Source organism: Sciurus carolinensis, chromosome 11 (genome assembly GCF_902686445.1).
Source record: "Sciurus carolinensis chromosome 11, mSciCar1.2, whole genome shotgun sequence".
Classification (NCBI taxonomy): Eukaryota; Metazoa; Chordata; class Mammalia; order Rodentia; family Sciuridae; genus Sciurus; species Sciurus carolinensis.
In genome coordinates, this window is record NC_062223.1 from 58,642,662 (window position 1) to 58,666,088 (window position 23,427).

Consider the following 23,427-nt stretch of genomic DNA (forward strand, 5'->3'; position numbering starts at 1 on the left):
GCTCAGTGGTAGAGCACTTGCCTAGCATGTGTGAGGCACTGGGTTTGATTCTCAGCACTACATATAAATAAGCGAATGAGATAAAGGTCCATCCACATCAAAATTATATATATATATATATATATATATATATATATATATATATGTGTGTGTGTGTGTGTGTGTGTGTGTGTGTGTATGTGTGTGTGTGTGTGTGTGTGTGTGTGTATGTATATAAGAGTATATGTAAGACTAATAAAAAGTTGGGGAATGGGAAAGAGGAATAGAAGCCAGATTTATACGTTTTTATATAGAATCCATTCAAATGTGTGAAGGACAACATCAGAGCAGAGAAACCAACAGAACTGTGGGATCATGGCTTGCATGAATAGGTGTCCAGGCTTAAGATACTGGACCTATTCAGGGGGGATTCTGTAAGTAACTAAATAAATAATGAGACCCAGAATTCCTACTCTTGGAAAAGATAAATACAATTAAGAGAAGGAAAGCTGGAGTGAATTCTGTGGTGTTGGATTGGAATTGGAAGTAAAAGAGTGAATTAATGATTTTCAATATATGCATGTAGAGATACCCATATTTATGGTTATAAATGTACACATATACACAAGTATATATACAAGTGTGTGTATGTTTATATATATATATAATTTTATATATTTTATATATATGTATAGTTTTGACAACTGAATGGGCCTAGAAGTCACAAGATTCCAATGTATCTCAGTTTCTAAATACCATTCTTCATTTAAAGAAACTAAGAGTACTTGGAAAAATAGCTGATTTCAGGGCAAGAACAGGGGAAGAATAAGGGACCCTGAAAATTTCTTATTCTAGAAGTAAGGGGGAAGTACTCAAAGAACACTGGAGACACATAAAACAAACACAGAAACCAGCTTACAGGGACTCCCTCTGGGAAGATTATGGACAATGTGAGCAAAAAAATAATAATACCAGATACCACAATGACATAAATATACAAGTGAATAAAATAAATGGGGAGAAAGAAGGGGTTTCCAACAGAACACCAACTAAAATTGAAGGAACTAGGATATCAACATTTGGCAACCACTGGAATAATAATTCAGGCAGAAAAAAAAAATCAATGAATGTTAAAACTAGCAGGGTCAAAATGGAACTTGAAATGGAACTTAATATAACCTCAAACTATTAGCCCACAAAATCCTTACTATTTCCATAGAAGAAGAGAGTAACAATGGTGGAGGAACAAAAGCACGCAATTTGGATCAGTGATGAAGTTAACACCAGCAGTGGTGGTACATGTTCAATAGGGTCAGATGCAACTAGGACACAGCGTCACTTCTGGGGTCTTCTAGCCAAGAAGTATACCCAGGCCTAATCATGAGGAAAATATTGAACAAAACCAAATTTAGGGATATTCTACCAAACGACCAGCCAGTATGAAACTCCATCCACTGCTTCTGCTGGCAGGTGGGGACTGCACAAGCTGTAGGCCTCTGCAGCTGAGAAGTGTTGCAGCTCTTAATGGTGAGCCATGCCCTCCAGTGTTTCGGCAGACACCAGAAGCTCACCATCAATTTCTTCTTTTTCAGAGTTCTTAATCTCGTGAATTCTAAGAATGAAATCCTCCAACCTGGATAAACGAATATAAGAGTAGGATTTATTCAAGAATAGAAACAGAACTAAAACTTTTGCAGCAGCAAGAAAGAACCTGACAGCAGGTTTTCTCCTCCTGTGTATAAGTCTTAGGGGTTTATATAGCAGTTGGGTCACTGCTACTGATCTAGACTTACACTGATAGGGCTTGGAAAAGTAGTAACGCTATTGGTCCAAATTTGTGCTAATTAGGGTTTGGAAACTACTAATGCTATTGATCAAGTCTCGAATCTCAACTTCCATTCAGCTCTGCCCCACTTTCATTTTCTCGTTGCAGTTGAGGAGGTTGAGGTCATGAGGTGGGGCTACAGCACCGTGTAGGCTTCTGCAGCAGGCAGCGTACAGTGCCGGGGCCTGATTACCAAGAGATGATAGGGCTTACTGCACCTCAGGTTCATCCAGGCCCACAGCTCCTATATGGCAGGCTCCACAGTACCTGGCAGGGCTTGCTGTCTGCACTCCAACTCACTCTGCCTCCACTCCTCTCTCTGCACTGCTCCACTACGGCTTTTCGGCAGGAGCAGTAAGCCAGCTGCTAAGCTTGGTGGCCACCATGTCAGTGTCAATGTCATGAAAGTGAAAGTCCGAGAGGCTGTGCAGATTAAAGAAGACCATGCCCACAGGACAACTGTATGCAACATGTCAATCTGGACTAGACCCTTTTGCTATAAAGAACATTCTTGATAAACCTGAATGGGGTTTCGGAGAAGTGCATACAAGATATCGTGGTAAAATTCTTGCAACTTTTCTGTAACTTTGAAATTGTTTCAAAATAAAGTTTTTTTAAAATGTTTATATTTTGGGGCTGGGGTTGTGGCTCAGCGGTAGAGCACTTGCCTGGCATGTGTGAGGCCCTGGGTTCAATACTCAGTACCACATATAAATAAGTAAAATTAAAAGATTCATTGAAAACTAAAATATATACTTTTCTAAAAAAAGATTATATTTTAATTTTTGGAAAAGAAGAAAACATGAGTTCCCTTAAGGAAGGACCTGAAATACCATAGAAAGTAGGTATATTAGTGATTTCTCCTGTCCATCCCAAGAGGGACCTACTATCAGTATTTTGGTAACTACAGTGCAAATATTCAGATAAAGAGGAATATCTAGATCTATTGAGGGTATTATTTACAGAATCCTGTGGGGAGCCATCCTTATCTAGCAGAATCAGATGAGGTTGAGTCATGGGACACAGAGGCCTGACTTCTAAGAACTGGCAGCCACAGGACTCTCCCAGATTACCAGGGATTAAGTGGCGGTGTGTGGGAGTGGTTCTCTCTCTGGTTCTATGACAGTTTCCCTGAGCAGATTGGCCCCCCTAAATCTACCCGATCCTATTCATCAGAGAAGTCCCTCCCATTCCGGGCCCCTTTACCTGTATAACTATAAATAAAAGAGAGTTGGGCTACTCCATGTTGTTAGAGGCCAGATCTGGTATGGCCCAATCTGTCACACTCCCTCTCATTTAAAAGAGTATTGGCTCTTGTGTGTTTATTGATTAGTTAAGCTTATGGGTAATTGATTGATTTTAAAGCCAACATCATCCTCCAGCAGTTAACCCTTTTCTCATCTATAAGGGACGTGGCAGAAACCACCCCACCGCCCAGAGTCTGAGCCAACTCAGAAATCCAGGAGCCCAAAGCTCCATCATTGTCCCCTGTTTGAGAAGTGGCACATGGGATTCCTGGCACAGCTCTATCTGAACTTGCTGGGTCCATGGAGTAACTGGTGGTCATCTCTCCAGTTCTAAAGCATGCCATTAGCATGGCCTGACATAGCAGTTAGCAAAAGCCTCATGTTGAGTCTTTGACCTATGGGATAAAAGCTACCTAATAAGAAAGATCAAGTGAAACTATATTCCCCTGAAACTATACTCTCTTCTAGTCAATTAGTAAATACATTGCACTCCACAGAATGGCAGATACTGGCACTACCCTCAATAATTTGAAGGAAGCAAAGATGTTTATCTCATTGGCATGCCAATTTATTGTCATGGTCTGACTCTGGTAAAAAGCAAATATAATGGCAGATGATGGTATATTACTGGCTACTACCAAACAGTAGTACCTATTGCAAATGCTGAGCCAGATTTGGCATCATTACTAGAAATAAATAAATAGCATGAACTTTAGTATATGGTGTTGCTTTTGACCTGGCAAAAACATTCTTTCTAATACCCATCGGGAAGGAGGATGAGAAGCACGTCACTTCAGGTGTGATGTGCAAGAGTATACAACATTGGTGCTCTCTGTCAGAATGCTACGAAGATAGAAATATTGTATTAGCACACTATATTAATGACATCACATTAATATGACCCGATAATCAAGAAACAGCAAGTACTCTAGAATAGCCAGGAGATAAACATTACAAAAATTTAAAGGCCTGCCCCATCTGTGAAGTTTTCAGGAGTTTGATGTTTTAGGCATGCTGGGACATCCCTGTCAAAGCAAACACAAGATGATGTACCTCTAGCCACCAAGAAAGGAGCTCATGGCTTCATAAGATTCTGTTGGTTCTGGAAGCAGCATATCCCACACAGGGGGACACTGCTATATTCCACTTAGTGAGTGATGTGGGATGATGTCAGCTTTGAGGTGAACCCAAAGCAAGAAAGGTTTTTGCAGCAGGTTCAATCTGCAACACAAGCCACATATCACTTGGGCCATAAGACCCATGGATCTCATAGATCTAGAAGTACCTGGAACAGGAAAAAAGAACCTGTGGTACAGTCATAAATTTCTGTCAAGAAGGTAAAATTGTGCAACCACTGTGGGAAAGTTTGGAAGATCCTCAAAATGCTAAACAGAGTAACCATGTGTCCCAGCAATTCCACCACTAAGCAGATATTTTAAAAAATGAAAATACATGTCAATACTAAAACTTGTGCATAAATATTAATAATATTATTTGCAATAGCCAATAAGTGGAAACAACCTAAATGTATATCAAATAATGAATGGAGAAACAAAATGTGACATATTCATACATATTCATATCATTTGGCAAGAAAAAATATTGAAGTGTTAATACATACAACAGCATAGATGAATTTTTGGAGGAGTTACCAAGGATTAAATCCAGGGTCACTTAACACTGAGCCACAAATCCAGCCCTTTTTATTTACTCTTTTATTTTGAGATCAGGTCTCACTAAGTTGTTTAGGGTATCACTAAGTTGGTGAGGCTGGTCTCTAATTTGGGATTCTTCTGCCTCAACCTCCCAAGTTACTGGATTACAAACATGCACCACTGCACCCAGAACGTAGACAAATCTTGAAAACATTTTGCTCAAAGAAACCAAATACAGGAAAATATGTTATATGCTTCCATTTATTTAAAATGCCCAAAACAGACAAATCATAGAGATCGAAAGTCTCACAGGCAGAGGCAGAGGGAGTAGGTGAGGATCAGGAATGGGGAATAACTGCTAAGGGATACAGGGTTTCTTTTTGGAGTGATGAAAATGTTCTAAAATGAGATTGTGATGATATTTGCACAACTCTGTAAACATACAAAAAAAACTGAACTATACATTTGTGACATACATTAAAGCCCACTAGAGGGCATACTCTGCAAACGAGGCATGAAACAACCAAATGAATAGGATCCAGTAGATGTCAGCCAGCCTGTGTCCTTGGCCACCCTAAACTGCCCGGATTGGGATCAGGGGTGGAATAGCCATGTGGTAGAGACGAAAGTGATGCACATACCGTACAACGTGATCTCACTCTCACCAAGGTTGGTCTGGCTACTGTACTGCTGCTGAATGTCTGCTTTGGTTTGAATATGAATTGTATCCCCAAAATGTCCACGCACTAAGGACTTGATCCCAGCGTGTTATGATTTGGAGATGGTGGGACATCCTTTGGTCATTCAGGGTGTACCCTGGAAGGAGGTTGTGGTACTCCAGTCTTCTCTTTTCCCTCCCCTGCCCCTAATTCAATATGTGAGTATTTTGCCCTGCATCTGCTCACACCATGTTGTGCTGCTTCAACACAGGCCAAACCAATGGGTCCACCACCTGATCTTAAACTTAAATCTCAAAAACTGGGAGCTAAATTAAACTTTTCTCTCAACAAAATTAATAGCCTCAGGAATTTCACTGCATTAATTCAAAGCTATTTAATACAACGTGCAACCTGTCAGAAACAAAGACCAACAGTGAGGTCACCCAACATCCCTCAAGGATGTCAGACAGACGCCTGTTGATATCTGGGTAATAGTTGGAACCTTGCATCTAGGAAATAGTGGCAATTCATCCTGACCAGGGTTGACACATATTCTGGTGTAACCATTCCTTCCCACAGTGCCTCTACCAGCACCACTACCCAAGGGCCCACAGAGTCTGGACTAGGAACAAGGTGAGACCATGAGGCACCTGGAGCAAAACAGCAAGTCTCATCTTAAAGTTGGTATGAAGGCAACACACTCACCATGCCCTAGACCCATCCCTGCACAGAGTAACTGATTTCACTAACATGAAACTACACACAGCATGGTGTTGGACCAAGGGACACTCTTAATGGCCAAAAAGCAATCATACCACGTACCACATCATCCAAGACTGAGGAGTGCCACTCATCATCTGTTTTACTCAGTGTTTTCACCATTGTGACCAAAAGACCTGACAAGAACAATGTGGAGGATGAAAATTTTATTTGGGGCTCACAATTTCAGAGGTTTCAGTCCATGGTTGATCCACTGCTCTGGACCTGAGTGAGGCAAAACATCATGGCAGGAGAGTATGGTAGAGGAACGCAGCTCAGAACAGGGCAATCAAGAAGGAGAGAGAAAATGAGCTCTGCTCGCCAGCAACACAACATAGACCCCAAGTGACCTACCTCCTCCAGCCACATCCTACCTGCCTACCGTTACCACCTAGCTAATCCATTCAAGTGGATTTATGCACTGATTAGGCTACGGCTCTCACAACCCAATCATTTCACCTCTAAACCTTCTAGCATTTTCTCACAAAAGAGTTTTGGATGATGTCACATATCTAAACTGTGGCACCATCACTCCCAGGGGCTCACTCAAGGAATTTGAACTTCTCACACCTGCAACTTTGGGTTATGGGTGTCTAAAGGTCCTGGTTCTCAAAGAAGCATGCTTACACCAGGGTGGAAAAAAAAAATCTCCCTGAATTTGAAATGATGACTGCCTCCCAGTCATACCATGTACTCTTCATGCCAGCAGCCCACAGAAGAAAGGCATCGCCATGCTCCCAGGAGCAGCTGACTCTCATCATGAGGGGGCAGGGTTGCTGCCACGCAGTGGGGACAAGGAGGAATGGACTTGCACCTGCGTGTTTCTTCTTACTCCCATCCCAACTTATACTGTAAATGGGCAAAATATAGCTACTAAGGCTGACGAGGACATGATAAAAAGAAGTTCAAGGCCTCAGGGATAAGGGTCTAGTCATGCTACCAGGCAAGCCACTTAGAGCAGCAGAAACACTAGCTGTAGTGGAAGGCGTCTGTAAAGAGCAGTGGGAAAGAGAGAGGATAAGTGTCAGTAGCAACTTTAGGACCAGCCACAGAATGGAGGGGGGGGGGCTTTAACTCAACTAAAATCCTTCTCTTGCAATTTTTCGTACAAACCGTGGCCATCTAGAATCCCAGAGAAGCTGCAACAAGATGAAGAGAATTCAACATGGAAAGCAAGCTGGCTGAGTGATGCAAGAAGTGGACAATAGTAGATCCTGTGGTCACCTTAGGAGCCCTTCTCCTGGAGGCAACCTTATCCCCCAGCTACCAACCACATTACTGCTTACAGTTCACATTTCCAACTCTGCCAATGAATTGTCCTTAGGTGATTGGAGCCACTTCACAGTTTACACAGCGAGGCCGCCTAGAGCCAGTGAGTGAACAGTGTGTGTATGCACAGGAGCCCAGCTCCCCTAATCAAGGAGAGAGAAACTCTGATGCAATCCACATTCCGGAGCCCCCTGCAAGATCATGCTGAGACTAGACCCCGACGAAAGCTGATTCTTACTCCAGTTCTTCTCTTTACCTCTTCCCCTTTTCTCATTCCCTTGCAAGCTTCTTCTGAAAGCATTTCTTAATAAATCACATGCACACCAATCCCCATCTCAGATTCTCCTTCTAGAGAACATGGCCTGAAATTACAAAGGTGATTTCAATTCCAATGTGGACACCAAGTGAAATGAAACTTAAATTGAAGTAATGATAACCACAGCTTGAATGTCATCCTCCAGACCAGTGACTCCAAGATCTCACTGTGATTGAAATCACACAGAAGAGTTCTTAAATTGCCGTTTCCTAGGTCCTACCCTAAGCTTTCTTAACCACAACTCCAGATTGTGACTTAGGAACCTCTTTTTTTGAAAGTTCTCCTGGTATTTCAGCCTATTGAGTGTTTGGAAGCCATTGATTTAGACAACTCATATTTACTGGATGGTTTAGATTTATCTCTACAGGAACTTGTGGGCTGTGTGAAATGAAATTTCAAGGTCCCTTCCAACATTAAAAGCCTGTGATTCAGTTAACTATCCATTACAAACCAATATCCCTTCACTGAAGAAAAAAACAGAACTTGATTTTAACCTCAGCACAGAATGATTATTCATTATGAAGACAATTTAATGTGACTGCTTCTGAAATTTTAACACAAAATTTCTGAATATTTCTTATTGATTAGATTGTATGAAATTGTAAAGATTCTTTTTAGTATGTAAGTTATACAATTTACTGTGTTAGTCAGAATAGGTTATTCTATGACCAGGAATAATATCAAAATCTCAGTGACTTAATACAGTGAAAGTCAATTGCAAGGTCCACAGCATGTCTGAGCAGCTTTCCTCCAAGTCCAGCACTGAGTTGTATAGACAGCTTCCATCCTGAGGCTGCTTCATCTCAACACAAGGCTTGGAATTCACTGTTGCTAGAGAGTCTCATAGTGGGAATTAAACACCATGGCCCTGAAGCAACTCTGATCATCTCCATTTATAGGTCATAACCCATCAGTCAGCACTAATCATATTCTCCCACAATAGGAGAGAGACACAGAAGACTAATTCTGCTATATGTCCAGAATGAGAGGCTAACTGCATATTGGAGACTATCAATGTCTATAATAGTTATTAAATTAAACATGGAAGATTCATGAAAGTGGAAGACAGACACACACACACACACACACACACACACACACACAGGAACACTGCTTTGGGGTTTGCATTTATTTCCTTTGAATTACTGAATAACATTTTGATAACCATTATTTTCATTTTATAATTATGCATTCTCACTGTAGAATTTTTAAATACATCAATTTTTATACCAAAGAAAATTTTTAAATCTTGCAATCTCACCTCCAAAAGATAACCACATAACATTTTTTATGTTTTTGAGTGCATTATAGCTATATATAATAATAGGGTTCATTCTGACAATTACACATGCATGGGATATAATTTGCTCCATTTCAGTCCCCAGCACCTTCCCCTTCTCTCACCTGGGTCTCAGTTACTCCATCTCTAAAATAAGGATATTAACCCACTTAACTTCTATTCTAACCCCATCCTTATTATGGGTTAGATTCCACACATCAGAGAAACCATTTGACCTTTAGTTTTGGGGGATTGGCTTATTTCACTTAGCATGATAGTCTACAGATCCACCTATTTACCAGCAAATATCATAAAGTCATTCCTCTTTATGGCTGAGAAATACTCCATGTGTATATACACCACATTTGCTTTATCCATTCATCTGTTGACGGGCACCTAGGTTGGTTCCATAGTTTAGCTATTGTGAGTTGAGCTGCTATAAACACTGATGTGGCTGCATACTGTAGTGTGCTGATTTTAAATCCTTTATACATGTACTAAGGAGTAGGATAACTGGGTCAATGATGATTCCATTCCTAGTTTTTTGAGGAAATCTTCATACTGCTTTCTAGAGTGGTTGCACCAGTTTAGACAAAAAGGAATGAAGGGTAGAGAAGGGATAGGAATAGGAAAGACAGTGGAATGAATCTTACATAACTTTCCTATGTACATATATTAATATGCCACAGTGAATCTCACCATCATGTATATCCATGAGAAATTAATTTTAAAAATAATAACTATGGGTAAATGGCAGAAATATCACTAGAAGGAAGGGAGCAGGGGTGGGGAAGAAGAGATACTGGGGTCTGAATTAGAATAAGATATATTCCATGTTTGCATGTTATATCAAAATGGATTCTGCTGTCCTGTATAACTAAAAACAACAAATAAAAAATAAAAAAGATATTAGAATAGATTATCTCTAAGATGCCTTCTAGTTCTGGGGCTCTGTGGATACATACATACATACACACACACACACACACACCAAAGCCTGTACATGTTCCTCTCATCCTCCCCTCTCCCAAAGGCAACACCAAGGACCATTTGAACCTTGAAGCAGAAAGACCTTGAATCAGCCTCCCTTGGAGTCCACTTTCAGGACCCAGAAGAGCTCCCAACATTGGCGTTCTGTCCTTCATGGTGACCTTCAGAGGCTCCTATTGCTTTCACTGTGATGTATGAACATCATTAGGGTCCTGAGCTCTTGGCCAAAATTGTTGTTAAAGTCCTGCCTGTTTACTTGGAACTGATGAATCTTAGAATATGTGGCTAGAAAAGAACATTGAAGGTTGTTTCCTGTCCCACCCCAATAAAGTGCACTCTTCTGAAACAAGTCCTTTGTGTTGCTCACAAGCATACACACTGTCACTTAGGACAATTTCTGAAACATTGTAGGTATTCACTGAACACTTGTCATTTGAATAAGTGACTCTAGCCTTACCCTTTGTTTTATGGAATACTCAAAGAGGATTCACACAACAATCTGCTTCTATACCTCTAGCAACAGAAAGCAGATCACCTCCTGAAACAACCCACCGATTGTTTCACTGAGTGACAAGTGTGCCTGGAGGAGGGCAGTGCTGAACTCAATATGCCCTCCAACTGCAAAGTCAAACTACTGAAGGGCAGGGAGGCGACCAGCCAAATAAGCAAATACCAGCTCCGAGACAGGAAATATAAGCTTCAGAGATGATTTCCTTCTTTTTAAACTGAATTTTACTGCACAGGAAATGTATGCCCATTTTTGTTTGTTTCTTTGCTTTTGTTCTTTGTTTTATGTTTGTTTGTTTTTGTTTTTTTAATTCTACCTTGTGGGTTGGGCAAAGAGGAGTTACTAAATTCAGTACTTGCTAATGGCAGAGCCTTTCTGCAATTTTACATGGCCACCAGGGGGCGCACGTGTCGTTTAAATCGTCACTCATCTCTGCTGTTGGGGACCTGCAAAATCTGAGGCTGATACTGGACTTGAATAAATAAGCAGACATATCACATGAAGGTTCTGCCACCAGCCCTTTTTACAACAAAAAGACTATTTTTAAAGGGATTTTACCAAGCAAGACTTGAGTCAAATGGCAACTAGAAAGAAGGGTGAATAAAATCCCTACTTTACCTCTTATTAGGCAGCCAGGAGAAAGCCAAAGAAAGCCAAAGATCTATAGCTGCATACTAACACTTTGAGGTGAACGAATTGCAAGGCCATGCTGATCGGGAATCAGTCATACAGAAGTTACCTGCTTGTGTTTCCTTACTCTCTACATCTCTGACAGTCTCCTTGTAAAATGTGAGGGCTGGAAGGAGCTGCAAGAGCATCCAGTCATTGCCCACTCTTCTCTCTTACAGATGGGGTACTGAGACCCAGAGGAAAATAAATTATGTGTCCAAGGTCAAATAACTACCTAGTTGCAGGATCTAGATTAAAATTCAAGAGGTTATTTCACTGAGCATCTAATTGTTTGACTGGTGGGAAGGAGGTGGTCTTTAAAAATAATCACTTTAGGTTCAGGACAACCTAAACTCTCTTGGTGACTAAGACTGCTCTTTGTAGAAAGGGTTATTGATTGTGACATGTTTGCTCAAAGAGAGAGGGGAGAGAGAAGTGGAAAAGAGGGAGGGAGGAAGCAAGTAAGGAAGAGAGGAGGGAGGGGAGAGAAAAATTAGTTTTCTGATGGGCTGGTCTCCAGGCAGCTCTGCTGCTGCTCCGTCTTCCTAGCAACTGCAACTATGCTGCATTGTTTGAAGTACTCATTTTGCTCAAAATCAAAGATGAAGGCTAAACCCCCCAAACAAAAGCATTTTCCTCCCAGGGCTTAAATAAAACATAATTCAAGGACAAAAGAGTAAAGGTAAGCAATCCCTCAAAAAACATCTGCAGAACAATTAAGCATTGTCAATAGCACAATTCATCTCTGTAGTATAGACATAGAAAGCCCAGAAGCCAGAACTAGAAAGGCCCTTGGAATCATTTTATTCAAGTTCTTCACTTTGCAAATAAGGAATATGTAGTTTCTAAGTGGAGGGCATGAGTCACAAGTCAAAAACTTACAGAGGCCAGGTAAATGAAGCAAGCTGGGGGCAGTTAAGACACCTTGTTAGTTATGTTACAGGAAATAGTGACTGTCTCCTTTAAGAAAAGCAATAGAGCCATCCTGTTGATAAATGACAAGTGACATATGCCCTCAGCAATGAAGATAAAAGGTAGGACACACCCTCCTCAAGGGCCAACTGTTTGGTCACTGTCATGTAAGAATATGAGCCTTAAGTTGGCAGACTGTTTGTTTGTTGTTACTTAATGTGGATTTGTCTGGATCCAGCCTCCAGTTTCTGCGCTGTGCCCTCTGGCCTAGGATACAATGGGATGGGGAGAAGGGTTCCTCCATGAAGGCCTGGCCTGGAGCATAGTTTCAACGCAGCTACCCACATGCTTTGTGATCTGCCAGAAATCACTTCTCTCTGCAATGTGAGGATACAGTAAGGGACCTCTAAGGCTTAACTGGACTGTCTTTACAGATGGAGATTCTAAATCAGCAAGCCATTATGGAAGGATCATGGCCCAGCAACCTCCTGTATCTCTCCATGTCTCTATCCCACCAAACTTCAAACTTGTCCAAAACTGAGCTCATCATCTTCCCAGATGGCTCCCTGCTAGCCTTCTCCCCTTCACACCCCCTCAACGTAGATGGCCCCATCCCTCACCCAACTGCCCAGCTCAAAAACCTTGCCCTTATTCTAAATTCCTCCCTCCTCCTCCACTCTCATCCAATCAGCAAACCCTATCAGTTCAACTTAATTCCCAACTCTGTTCACATCTTCCCATCTTCAGATCCATCCTAATCCAAGCAACCATAAATTTCAGCTGAATTGCTGCAGCAGCCCTTCCCTGCCGGTCTCCTTACCTCCATTCTCAACCTTCTCCAGTCATTCTCCATACTGCAGTCAGAGTTGCCTTCATAAAACACACGTTCCCAGCTTAAAATCCTTCTGTGATTGCCCTCACAATGAAATCCAACCTCCCTAACATGCCCAGCACCTGGCCTCTTCTCTAACCACTGCCTCGGAGAGGAAAAAAAACAATGGCATATTCACCTCAGAGTTCTCAGAACCCTGCACAGCGCCTGATCCCTGACAGCAACATGATGTTCAATGAATGAATGGGTGAATGAATGAATATAAGTAGTGAGGACTCTGCCGCTTAATAGCTGTTTATCTCTAATGTATGTCTAGCCAAACCTGGACTTCGGTTGCTACATATCTTTTCTGTGCTTCCGTTTCCTGCCTCAGTACCTACCACCATAGCCTCAAAATGAGTTAAGTGAGTTAATATATGTAACATGTTTTGACTAGTACCTGGCACGTTGTGGTATTTATTAAATAAGTGTATGATGACAATGACGATTGACCTTGACAAATGATGATTGACCTTGACAACCCTCTGAGGTACCATGTAGAGTAGACATCTGCTCATTTTGGGCTGCTCTTTTGGTAAGAGCCTGCTGGTTTCCTTTTGAATAAAGTCTTGAACAAAGTCTTCATAAGATTATCAATTAGGGTGCTCTCTCCCCTAGCCAGTGGAGTAAACCCAGAACTATAACTTGGTCAACTGGGCTCAAGTGTCCTGGAACTGAGTCTTGAATGGCAAAAAGAAGGGAAGAAAGGTCAGTGCTCGTGCATCTGGTGTGACTGTGGATGATTGGTGTGACTGTGGATGATTGGTGTGACTGTGGAGATGTTCCTGACCCTGCCAACTTCTGGAGTCTCCCAAATTCCACCTTTCAAGCCAAGTTCTTCAGCTCCCCTCCATCTGTGAGCCTCCCCCACAGCTTTCCAATGCTTAGGTGACCCAAGGGTCATTTCTGTGCCTTGCTGCCAAAGACCATGCACCACCACTCCAGGGCCCAGGGCTGGTTTCTAGATCCCCACAGTTCGTGTCCAGTTTCCATCATTCTCCCCACCTAGAAACCTCCAGGAGCACCCTGACACATTAGAATAAAATCCAAATTTCTCCCATGGCAGAGGGGGGCAACTGTTTGCTCTCTAATATGGACCCAGCTTCAGCAGCAGTAGCGAGCTTAGAATAAACTCTCAATAAAATATCTGTTCCATGAATGGGCTCTCTAGGAGCCCCAAACAATGACCACAGGAAAAACAAAGCTCTGATTCCTCACTCCTCCTGAGCCAAGTTCTCTGATGTTACTTCCTAGGATCATCAGCTAGTCAACCTTGGGTCTCACCTTGAGCTAACCGACTGGTGTCCGCAGCTCTGGGAGACTTGGTCCAATCTATAGCCAACCCTACAGAGAGATCACACCCCTAATGCCCCCACACTTGTACACACTCCAGCAACTGCTCTCAGCGAAGGTTCTCCTCTGAGATACCTTTCTAACGTCCTTGGTCAGCTCTTCACTGTTCAGGCTTGTTGCCAGGTAATATATCTCCAGAGGTGAGCTCTTAGGAACACCAGGATGCCCTCTTTCTTCAAATCAATTGTTTCACATGAAAATGCTGCTTGTTATTTTCCTATATCCATCCCATAGCATAGTTCCTAAACCCCCAAATCCTTAATATATGGTGCTTGGGATCTATTCCTAGACCCCTAAAAAGTATAGTCTTTGTTAACTTAGGTGTGGAATAATGCCTAGCTTTCATTAAGAGAATCCACCAAAGTGAGGTTCATCAATCCCGCTTACCCATTTGCTCTAAATGATACTGGCCATATGAACCCTCAGGGTCTTCCATCAAAAAACAAACAAACAAACAAAACCTCTCTGAAGACTTGTTCTTAGAGCTAAGACCTAGAGTTACCTCAAATCCTTTATTGAAGTGAGTAGGATGAAAAAGAAAATAAAGGGGCAGTGAAAGGAAAGAAAGTATGAGTTAGTTTAAAAAAAAAAAACTTACCTATTTTGGCACTTCAGATACAGTAGTGTGTTTCTTCACCTATGAAATAATTATGCTAGCATTTAACAAAAAGTGATTGAGTACCTACTACATACCAGGTCAACAGTATTAGACAAAGAAGTCTGCGCATGTGAGCCTTGTATTCTACAGGGAAAAAGACAGCCATTTAAACAGTGAATATATGAAGTAGATGAATTCTCTAGTTTATAATTCATAAATTAATGTTCTGGTATAAAATATATTATAGAATGTATTATATGTAGGCTAAAATATAGAATGTTTTATATATAACATTCTATGATATATTTTTATATAGAATGTCTTTTAGTTTATAAAAAAAATTATGCAATGTGTTAGAAAGTAAAATATGCCATTGTAAAAGAAAAGATAAAGGCAGATGGGACAGCTGAAGGGAGCAGGAAGGGGCACGTATTAAGAAGAATGGTTAGACGGGGGCACTGTGGTACATGCCTGTAATCCTAGCAACTCAAGAGGCTGAGGCAGGAGACTCACAAATTCCAGGCCAGGCTCAGCAACTTAAAGAATCCTGTGTCAAAATAAAAAATTTTTAAAGGGCTGTGAGTGTAGCTCAGTGGTAAAGCGCCCCTGGGTCCAATCCCTAGTAACACACACACACACAAAAAAAAAAAAAAAAAAATGGAGTTGGGGAGGTAGGAAGGGAAGAGCAGGCAGTGAGGGAGAGGAGGCTCACTGAGAAAGTGACACTGGAGCAAGAACTTGGAGGAGATAAGGGCATGTGTTCCATGTAACTCTTTCCATTTCTTTTGGCATCCAAGATGATCAAAACCAAATTTGGGACTCATCACAATACCCAAGAGGCCCTTGTGGTCTGTAATTTTGTAGTATTTTTCCCTTGGAGAGGTGGGACAGTACAGTGGCTAACAGCATGGGTTCCAATATCAAACTGGGTTCAAACACTGACCCTCTACTTACTACAGGACTTAGCACATCATGTTTCATTTCTCTGAGCCTCAGTTCCCAATGCTTCAAAATGAAGACAATAATAGTACCTACCTCACAGGGCTCTTTTCAGGATTAAGTGAAATAACATATGCAAATTCTTTTGCATGCAGGAAGAACTCAATAGAAATCAGCTGTCATTATTGAACCTTGCTCTTGTCTCTCAAAATCTATTTGCATTTTACTTAGTCCCAACTCTTTATTCTTATTGATATTTTAACATTGCTTTATGGCTTCTGTTTCTGTGGTAAGCTACCTCAAATCCTTTGTGGGTTGGGAGGGTTATAAATAAGTAGGTAAATATATAAAACTGGGCAGGAGAACACTTTCACCAAAGCAAAACATTTCATTACCAATAGAGTGAATTGCAAGTGAGGCCAAAAATCAAGAAATATTGACTCTAATCCCTACAGTCCATCAAAAACCACCAGAAAGATGTTCTCTGGTTTTTCCGGACCATCCCTTCCTCTTTCCCAAACCCCTCTTCCTCCCTGCAACAAGAAAGGGTAAATGAGTCGCACAAAATGACCCTAGACACCTCCTAAACCCTCCCAAACTCACAACTACTTCACTGCCAAGGGCTTCAGAGCAATCTCCTCCCCCATCAGAGAAGAGAAATCGATAGGGTCACTTTCTACCATGATGGGGGAGGGGAAGAATGCCAGCTCAGAGAACGGTCAAACAGCCAACCAGACCCAGGCTAGAATCTCATTACTGCCATTAACCAGTGAGCTCTGAGGCCCTGGGAAAGCCCCCAGGCCTCGCTGGGCCGCAGCTTTTTGGTTGGTTGTAACAGTACCTCCCTGCTAACATTCTTGTGCAGATGAAAGGAGAGAATGCAGGGAAGCAACGTGGACAGCTTACTTTCAAAGCCCTCAATAAATGTTAGGACTCTGAACTAACATTTATTCCTTCACTGCCCCTCAGGGTAGCGCTCAGTGGACCATGGGAAATCTGAGTCTCTTCAGTAACAGTAGACAGGGCAGAAATGAGGTGAGGTATATCCCAGTTCCATAGAAACTCACTATAAGAAGAAAAGAAGAAAGATCATTTCTGAGCACTTATGACTTTTGAAATACGTCATCCCAGTTCTTCCTCACCCTAGCCCTTTGAGGTAGGTGTCATTAGCCACACTGACAGCTATAGCTGGACTTTGAACCCAGAGCACACAGCTAGAAAAGTTTGGGAAGGCAGCTCTGGCCTTCCAAGGTTGCGTTTAGGAAGGTTAACAAGTAACCTCCACAACAATATGTTTTAGTCAACTTTTTCGCTGCTGCGACTGAAAGACCCGACCAAACAACTGTAAAGGAAAGGTTTATTTAGAGGCTCACGGTTTCAGAGGTCTTAGTCCACAGAAGGCCAGCTCCATTCCTCAGGGCTTGAGGTGAGGCAAAACATCATGGCAGAAGAGTGTGGCAGATGGAAGCAGCTCACAAGATGATCAGGAAACAGAGAGGGAGACCCCACCCTCCAGATACAAAATATATATCCCATAGCCACGCCCCCCAATGAACCACTTCCTCCAACCACACCTCACCTGCCTCCAGTTGTGACTCAATTCATCCCTCAATTAATTATTTCACTGATTAGGTTAAGGCTATAACCCAATCATTTCTCCTCCAAACCTTCTTGTATTGTCTCACATGTGAGCTTTGAGAGGACACCTCATATCCAAACCATAACACAGTACATTCCACTAACAAAAACCTGCAAAGTCCTAGCCTGCCTGAGCTGGATACAGCAGGAATCTGAGTTTGGTGGGCCTTCTGGGGACTGCCTAAGCCCCTCTTTCTCCTCTCACTTCCATCAGTCCCACCAGGGTTGTTGCTGTTAAATCATCCCTGCTCTGTGAGATTGGGCTTTGGAATTGGCTAGATCTTAATTTGCAAAACACACCCTTTAAGTGACTTTTACAAGTCACCTCTCTTTCTGATTCCCCTTTGGATTATGGGCCTATCAAAATGCCTACCTTCCAAACTTGCCATAAAGGTTAAACAGAACAATGCACTGAAAACATACAAAACAGTGCCTGGCATAGACCCGAGTGCTAATTTATGGCAGCTGCTACAGTCACACCGCTGCCACCGTCAGAGGAAATCAGCCTTACATTCAACCATGGTGTCAATACTCAGGGAGGAAAAACAAGGTCTCAACATGGCACATCCACACATCCATGAAGCCAAGCAGTATGGCCTTTTTACCCACACATGATCCTTTCACCATCCCCAAAGGAAACTCCTGGAGGGTAACAAGAAGACACAGCTGGGCTTTGTGTCCCTCCCAGGAAAAAGAAAAAAGCTCATCAAGGCCCAGTCTAGGGTCGCCTGATCAATATCTTTGAAACACATACCTTTGAGCCATTCTAGGCTGGAATCAGGAGGAGAGAAGCACCCAGTTCTATTTCCCATGAGTTCACATTACACCTAGGGAAAGGACAAGGAAACTCCATCACAACAGAAAGAAGGACTGAGAGCTGAGTGTCTCTGGAAATGTCAGGGAGGCTCTGTGGAGAAGAAGGTGGTATTTGAACTGAACTTTGGAAATTAGGGAAGACATGGAGATGGCACTCCACAGCATGGACAAAGATCTAGTGTTGGGGAAAACAGAATGGTTTGGTGAGGATGGAGGACTAGACTGGAGACAAAGGAGGTTGGAGGTGGGAGTCATCGATGAAAGGCCCATGAGCCTCAGGGTCAGAGAATACACAATAAAGGTCACAACTACCATACAGAAAATAGGGAAAACAGGCCTGCAGTTCTAAGTAGGAGAGTCACATGGTAGAGGGGTAAGTTTCCAGGCAGAAAGAATAACTGTACAAAGGTCCCGAGGCCACCGGTGGCTGAGACATTGGCGATGCATTAAAAAGGCCAGTAACTAGATCAAGGAAGGAAGAGGGAGAATGGTAGGAACTGAGGTTACAAAGTTAAAAGGGAACCTGTTTGCTAATGGTCCTGCAGCCATAATGGGGGCTTTAACTTTCACTTAGTTTAAATGACCATTGCAGGATTTCCAGTAAAGGAACAGCATTAACTGACTTAGGTTTTAAAAGAATGGTTCCAAATGTTGTGCAGGGAATCAACTGCAGGGGACCAAGAGTGGAAGCTGGTAGACTAGTAAAGAAGCTATTGCGGAAATCTGACCAAAGAGGGCAGTAACTGGAATCAGGATAGCAATGGTATGGTGGTTCTGCTGGCTTCCCCGTGAAAAAAAAAAAAAAAAAAAAAAAACTTGGGACCCCCACTCTGTGTGCAACCCAAAGTCTCAAAAAGCCCCCATGAAGATGTAATATAGGGATCCTCCGGGCCAGCGGCGTGCCAACCTGAGGAATGCGGGGCTTGCAGGCAGCTCCTTGCACGTCCAAGCCCTTGGTGCCCACAACGAAGCTAAGACAGGTGCGCGTCCTTCGACGCAAGTCATGAGGAAGGTAAAGGAAGAGGTGTCCACTCGCTCTTGTTCCTCAGAGACTGAACACAGAGGAGTGGGAAAACTGGCGCCTCTTAACGAGTCCTGGAACCGGCTCTAAGCAACTGGTACTAAGTGCGTCCGGGGCGGCCGCCGCAGGAGTGCAGGTGTCAGCATCTCGGGGAAAACGCCACGGCCTCCGCTCTGTGCACCGCCCTCCCCAACTCTGACCCTTTGTCCTGTTTGCCTCTATCTCCATCCTGCCTATCTGTTCTGCCCCAGGTTAGGTACGCATTGCCCGGTTGGGGTCCCTCTGGCGGTAGCCGTAGCCGCGCAACCCTGACCCAGGGCTCCCGGGAGAAGAAAATCATGAATGAAATGGATGCGATGCTCCCACTCCCCCGCCTTCCCTGTCCAGACAACCTTGGTTTGGGGGCGGTGCCTGCGGGGACTCCGCTTAGAGTTACTGGGGGCGGGGGCACCTGGGATGGGTTCACAGGTTAAGAGTCTGTGATCCTGACCCCCTCGGTTCCTGGGCGCTGCAGGAGCTCCCCGCCCCCCACCCTGCGAGCCCTGCGCAATTCCCCCCGAGCGGCGCAAGCCCGCCCGGGGGCGGGGCGGAGCCCGCGCTGTGGGTGCCCAACCGACCCCGAGGCTGCGCTCGCGACTCCGCAGCTCAAGCGCATTTGGTGGGGCGGTCGGGCAGGGGAGCGCGCACGGAGCGCAGGACTGAGCTACAGGCAGACGGACCGACGGACGGACGCCCCCGCACACGCAGACGCACAGAGCTCGGCGCGGCCCCCGTCATACACACAATCGCGCAGACACACACAGGGACACACGCAGACACACGCACACTCGCGCGCGTACATCCTCCCGCCAGCCAGCCTGCCCGCTCGCCGGCGCCCGGAGCCCGCTCAGGCCGGTAAGTGCGGGGCCTCCGTGGGCGCCTTTGTGTGTGGAGCCGGAAGGCGGAGGGCGCGGGGTCCCTCCTGGGGCGGCCGCGAAGCTGAGACCTCCCCTAGCTCTCAGGACTGAGGAGCCGGCGCCCGCCCCCGCCACGCCCCCCCATGGGGCTCCCGGCGCCCCCGGACTGGGGGAGGGGGTCCCCCCCTGCGGGGGAGGGGGCTTGGCGCTTGGTGGCAGGGAGGGAGCGGCAGCCACTCCCCACGAAGCTCCTGGGCAATTCCAGGGAGAGATCAGGACAGTAGTCCAGGTCCGAGCCTCTGCGGCCCAGGCTGGTGCGCGGCTATGGTCTGCATGGCCTCTCCAGAGTCTGAACCCTGAGAGGGAGGTTGGAAATCGCCGCCAGATTGCTGGCCTCTAAACCTCCGCTCCACAGCCTTCTCATCGCGTTGCCTTCCGGACCCTTTAGCTTTAGGCACCCGCGTCCCACCCACTCCCAAAATAAAAGCCCAACGCATTCCCCTCCCCCACCATATTGCTTTTTTTCTGGATGAGGCCCAGACTCCTGCAAAACCCAGAGATTGCCCAGCTCAAAGCTTTGGGGGTGAGGGGTGCCCCAGAAGGTGGTCCCTTGCCAAGAATCACACATCTTAGAGGGTCAGGACCAGAGGAACCTTGGGAACTCATTTAACCCTTTCATTTTACAGATGGGGAAACTGAGGCCCAGTGAGGTGGCTTGACCAAGGTCACCAGATAGTTAGTGACAAAACCTGCATTAGAATCTGGGATCCCTGGCTTTCATACTCAACCGCCCCCCCCCACACACACACACACAACTAGATCCTATCCCCATTGAAGGCACAGAACCCAAAAATTAACCTGAGAACTTCGAATCTTTCCAGCCCAGCCCTGCCCCCATTTGGAGCAGCAAGTGCCAATCATTTGCTGCCATTTTTACAGTTTAAAAAAATGAATAAATAATTGTCCTTTCATTTGCTTCATTCAGCCTCAAAGGAGAGCTCTGTTTTGCAAGCACTCCATCCAGGTTTAGGATTTAGTTTGGGAGACCAGAAATCAGATTCCAGGGTGTTAGTCCCAGTCCTTCCAGGAGTCATTGAGCCTGAGAGTCTTCAGTTGACCCAGGGGTATTGGAGGATTCATTCTCTTCCCCCACTTTGACTTAACTGCAGCCCTCCCAGTCCCTCTCCCCTACTCCTTAAGGACCCAGGTCTTCTAATCCAACCAGACCACCTCCTCCTTGGGGTTTGTTAAGTGCAGCCTCTTGGTATTGCTGACAAAGCTTCTAGGGAAGCTTTAGTTACAACTACACTGGGTTCCTAGTGTCTTTCGTCACAAGGCTCTGTCAAGGGCAGCTGGGTGTCCCCAGAGCTGATCCCCATGCCCGGTACAGAGGGTGCCCCCAGAGGCGGGTTAAGGGAGTGCAAGCACAGCTGTCTAGTGAAGGGATGAAGTCCATCACCTTCCAGGAGACTGAATAGAATGGTTGGCAGGAGGACAATGGTCAATCTCTAGGGGCCTGAGGCTCTGTCTCAAGAGCTTCTTTCTTTGAGTGGGGTGAACTGAGCCAGGGGATCAACTGGCATAACTCCAGGGGTGGCTCCTGGCATTGTCCTCAAGAGACACGGTTTGCACAGACATGGAAATGAACAGTAGCCCTGGCTTTTTGCCCTGCAGGGGTTTCCACTGTGAGGGTGAAGAGAGCAGGGTTCCAGGTCCAGGCCAAGGCTCCTTGCTGGTTGTACAATTTTAGTAAATGCTAACAGTTTCTCTGCATCTCAGTTTCTCCATCAGAAAAACAGGATTGTGGAATTGGAGATTTTCAGGTCTGAACTATTTATTGGGGAGAGGTGGGAGGGGGGAGAAGAGCACTTTTTATATAACTACTATGGACCCGGTTTCCTCTGCTTTGACTCTATGAGGGTATAATTCCTGACTTAAAGAGATAATGTAGGTAGGATATTGAGCGCACAGTGACTGGGGCATAGAAAAAGCTCAGGAATTCGGTAACTATTAACACCATTAGGGTCCCAGCATTATGGATATTCCCTCTACTTCCCTCAGATCATCTAAGGACATGGGATTTTAGGTTTTTAAAGTCATTCTCCCTCAAAACAATCTCTTCCCTGTGACCCACTGCTGGATTTAGTGCTCAGACAGCCTAAGACATCCATCCATCCTGGGAGGAACAATACTCTTATTTACCAGTTATTTTGCACCCTAATATAAGTAATAACTTATATATGTATACATATAATGTCAACACTTTCCTTACACTTTATCTCTTGTATTTAGTCTTCACAACACATTTACAATAGTGTTATCAGGCCCATTTTGCAGACGGGGAAGGCAAGACTGCTGTTAACTTTTCTAAGGGTGCATGCCTTAAAAGTGTCAGAGCCAGAGAACTAGGCCTCCAGCTCAGATGATCTGACTCCAGAATTTGAACTCTTTCTTCTGTATCATATGGCCTGTCCTTTCTGGAGACTTCCCCTGAAAGAGAAACAATAACGCACTGGAAAGAGTTAAGAAGAGGAGATTTTTATCCTTCTGGAAGATCAAGAGGGCTTCTCACAGGAGCGAGGTGTCACCTGAGCAAGGTCTGAAGGTCTTGTACATTAGAGTACTGGAGGAGCATTTCAAGATGTGGAAGGGCCACTAGGAAGGACTTCTAGGACATGAGCAAAGCAGTTCATTCCAACTGGAGCAAAACAGGTAACAGAGGAGTGATGGGAAGGAAGGCTGGATAGGCAGACAGGGGCAGCTGGGGCACTGAGTGACAAGATAAGGGGTCAGTCTTTAGTTTGGGGGAGACACATTTCCAAGCCTGCCATGAGGAAACTCGCTCTGACTGCCCCGTGAAGAATAGGTTGGAAATGGAGAGCCTGCTGGCAGGGAGCCCAGTTACGAAAAGATGACAGTAGTGGAGGTGAGAGATAATGAGGGTCTGGACTGGGGTGGTTGTGAGAATGGGTAGCAAGAGGAGTTGATGCAAGAGGCCTCAGTGTCATCAAAACAGGGAGAGAGGGATAAGTGATAGCAAGGCTTTGAGGTTGAATGACTGAGGTTGCCACTCTAGAAAGAGCCCCGCAGGATGGGGAATGGGGAGGCTTAGAAGGGAACCATGATGAGTACTCCTGCAGTGTTGGCTCACCAGGCACCATCCATATTGTCAAGAGCCAGTTCACTCATTCATCCCATTCATTCTTCAATTAATGTAAACATCTCTGA

The 23,427-nt window shown here is 44.4% G+C and overlaps 1 protein-coding gene across 1 annotated transcript in view; it reads left to right on the forward strand.

Annotated features, from left to right (window-relative positions):
- Window positions 1-18,424: 18,424 nt before the first annotated feature.
- Window positions 18,425-23,427, forward strand: part of Ptpn5 (protein tyrosine phosphatase non-receptor type 5) — a 56,719-nt gene continuing 51,716 nt past the window's right edge. Inside the window, exons 1-3 of the mRNA XM_047517922.1 lie at window positions 18,425-18,562; window positions 19,332-19,478; window positions 19,818-20,197. Coding sequence (XP_047373878.1) covers window positions 18,425-18,562; window positions 19,332-19,478; window positions 19,818-20,197 — 665 coding nt within the window. The remainder of the gene's footprint in view (window positions 18,563-19,331; window positions 19,479-19,817; window positions 20,198-23,427) is intronic.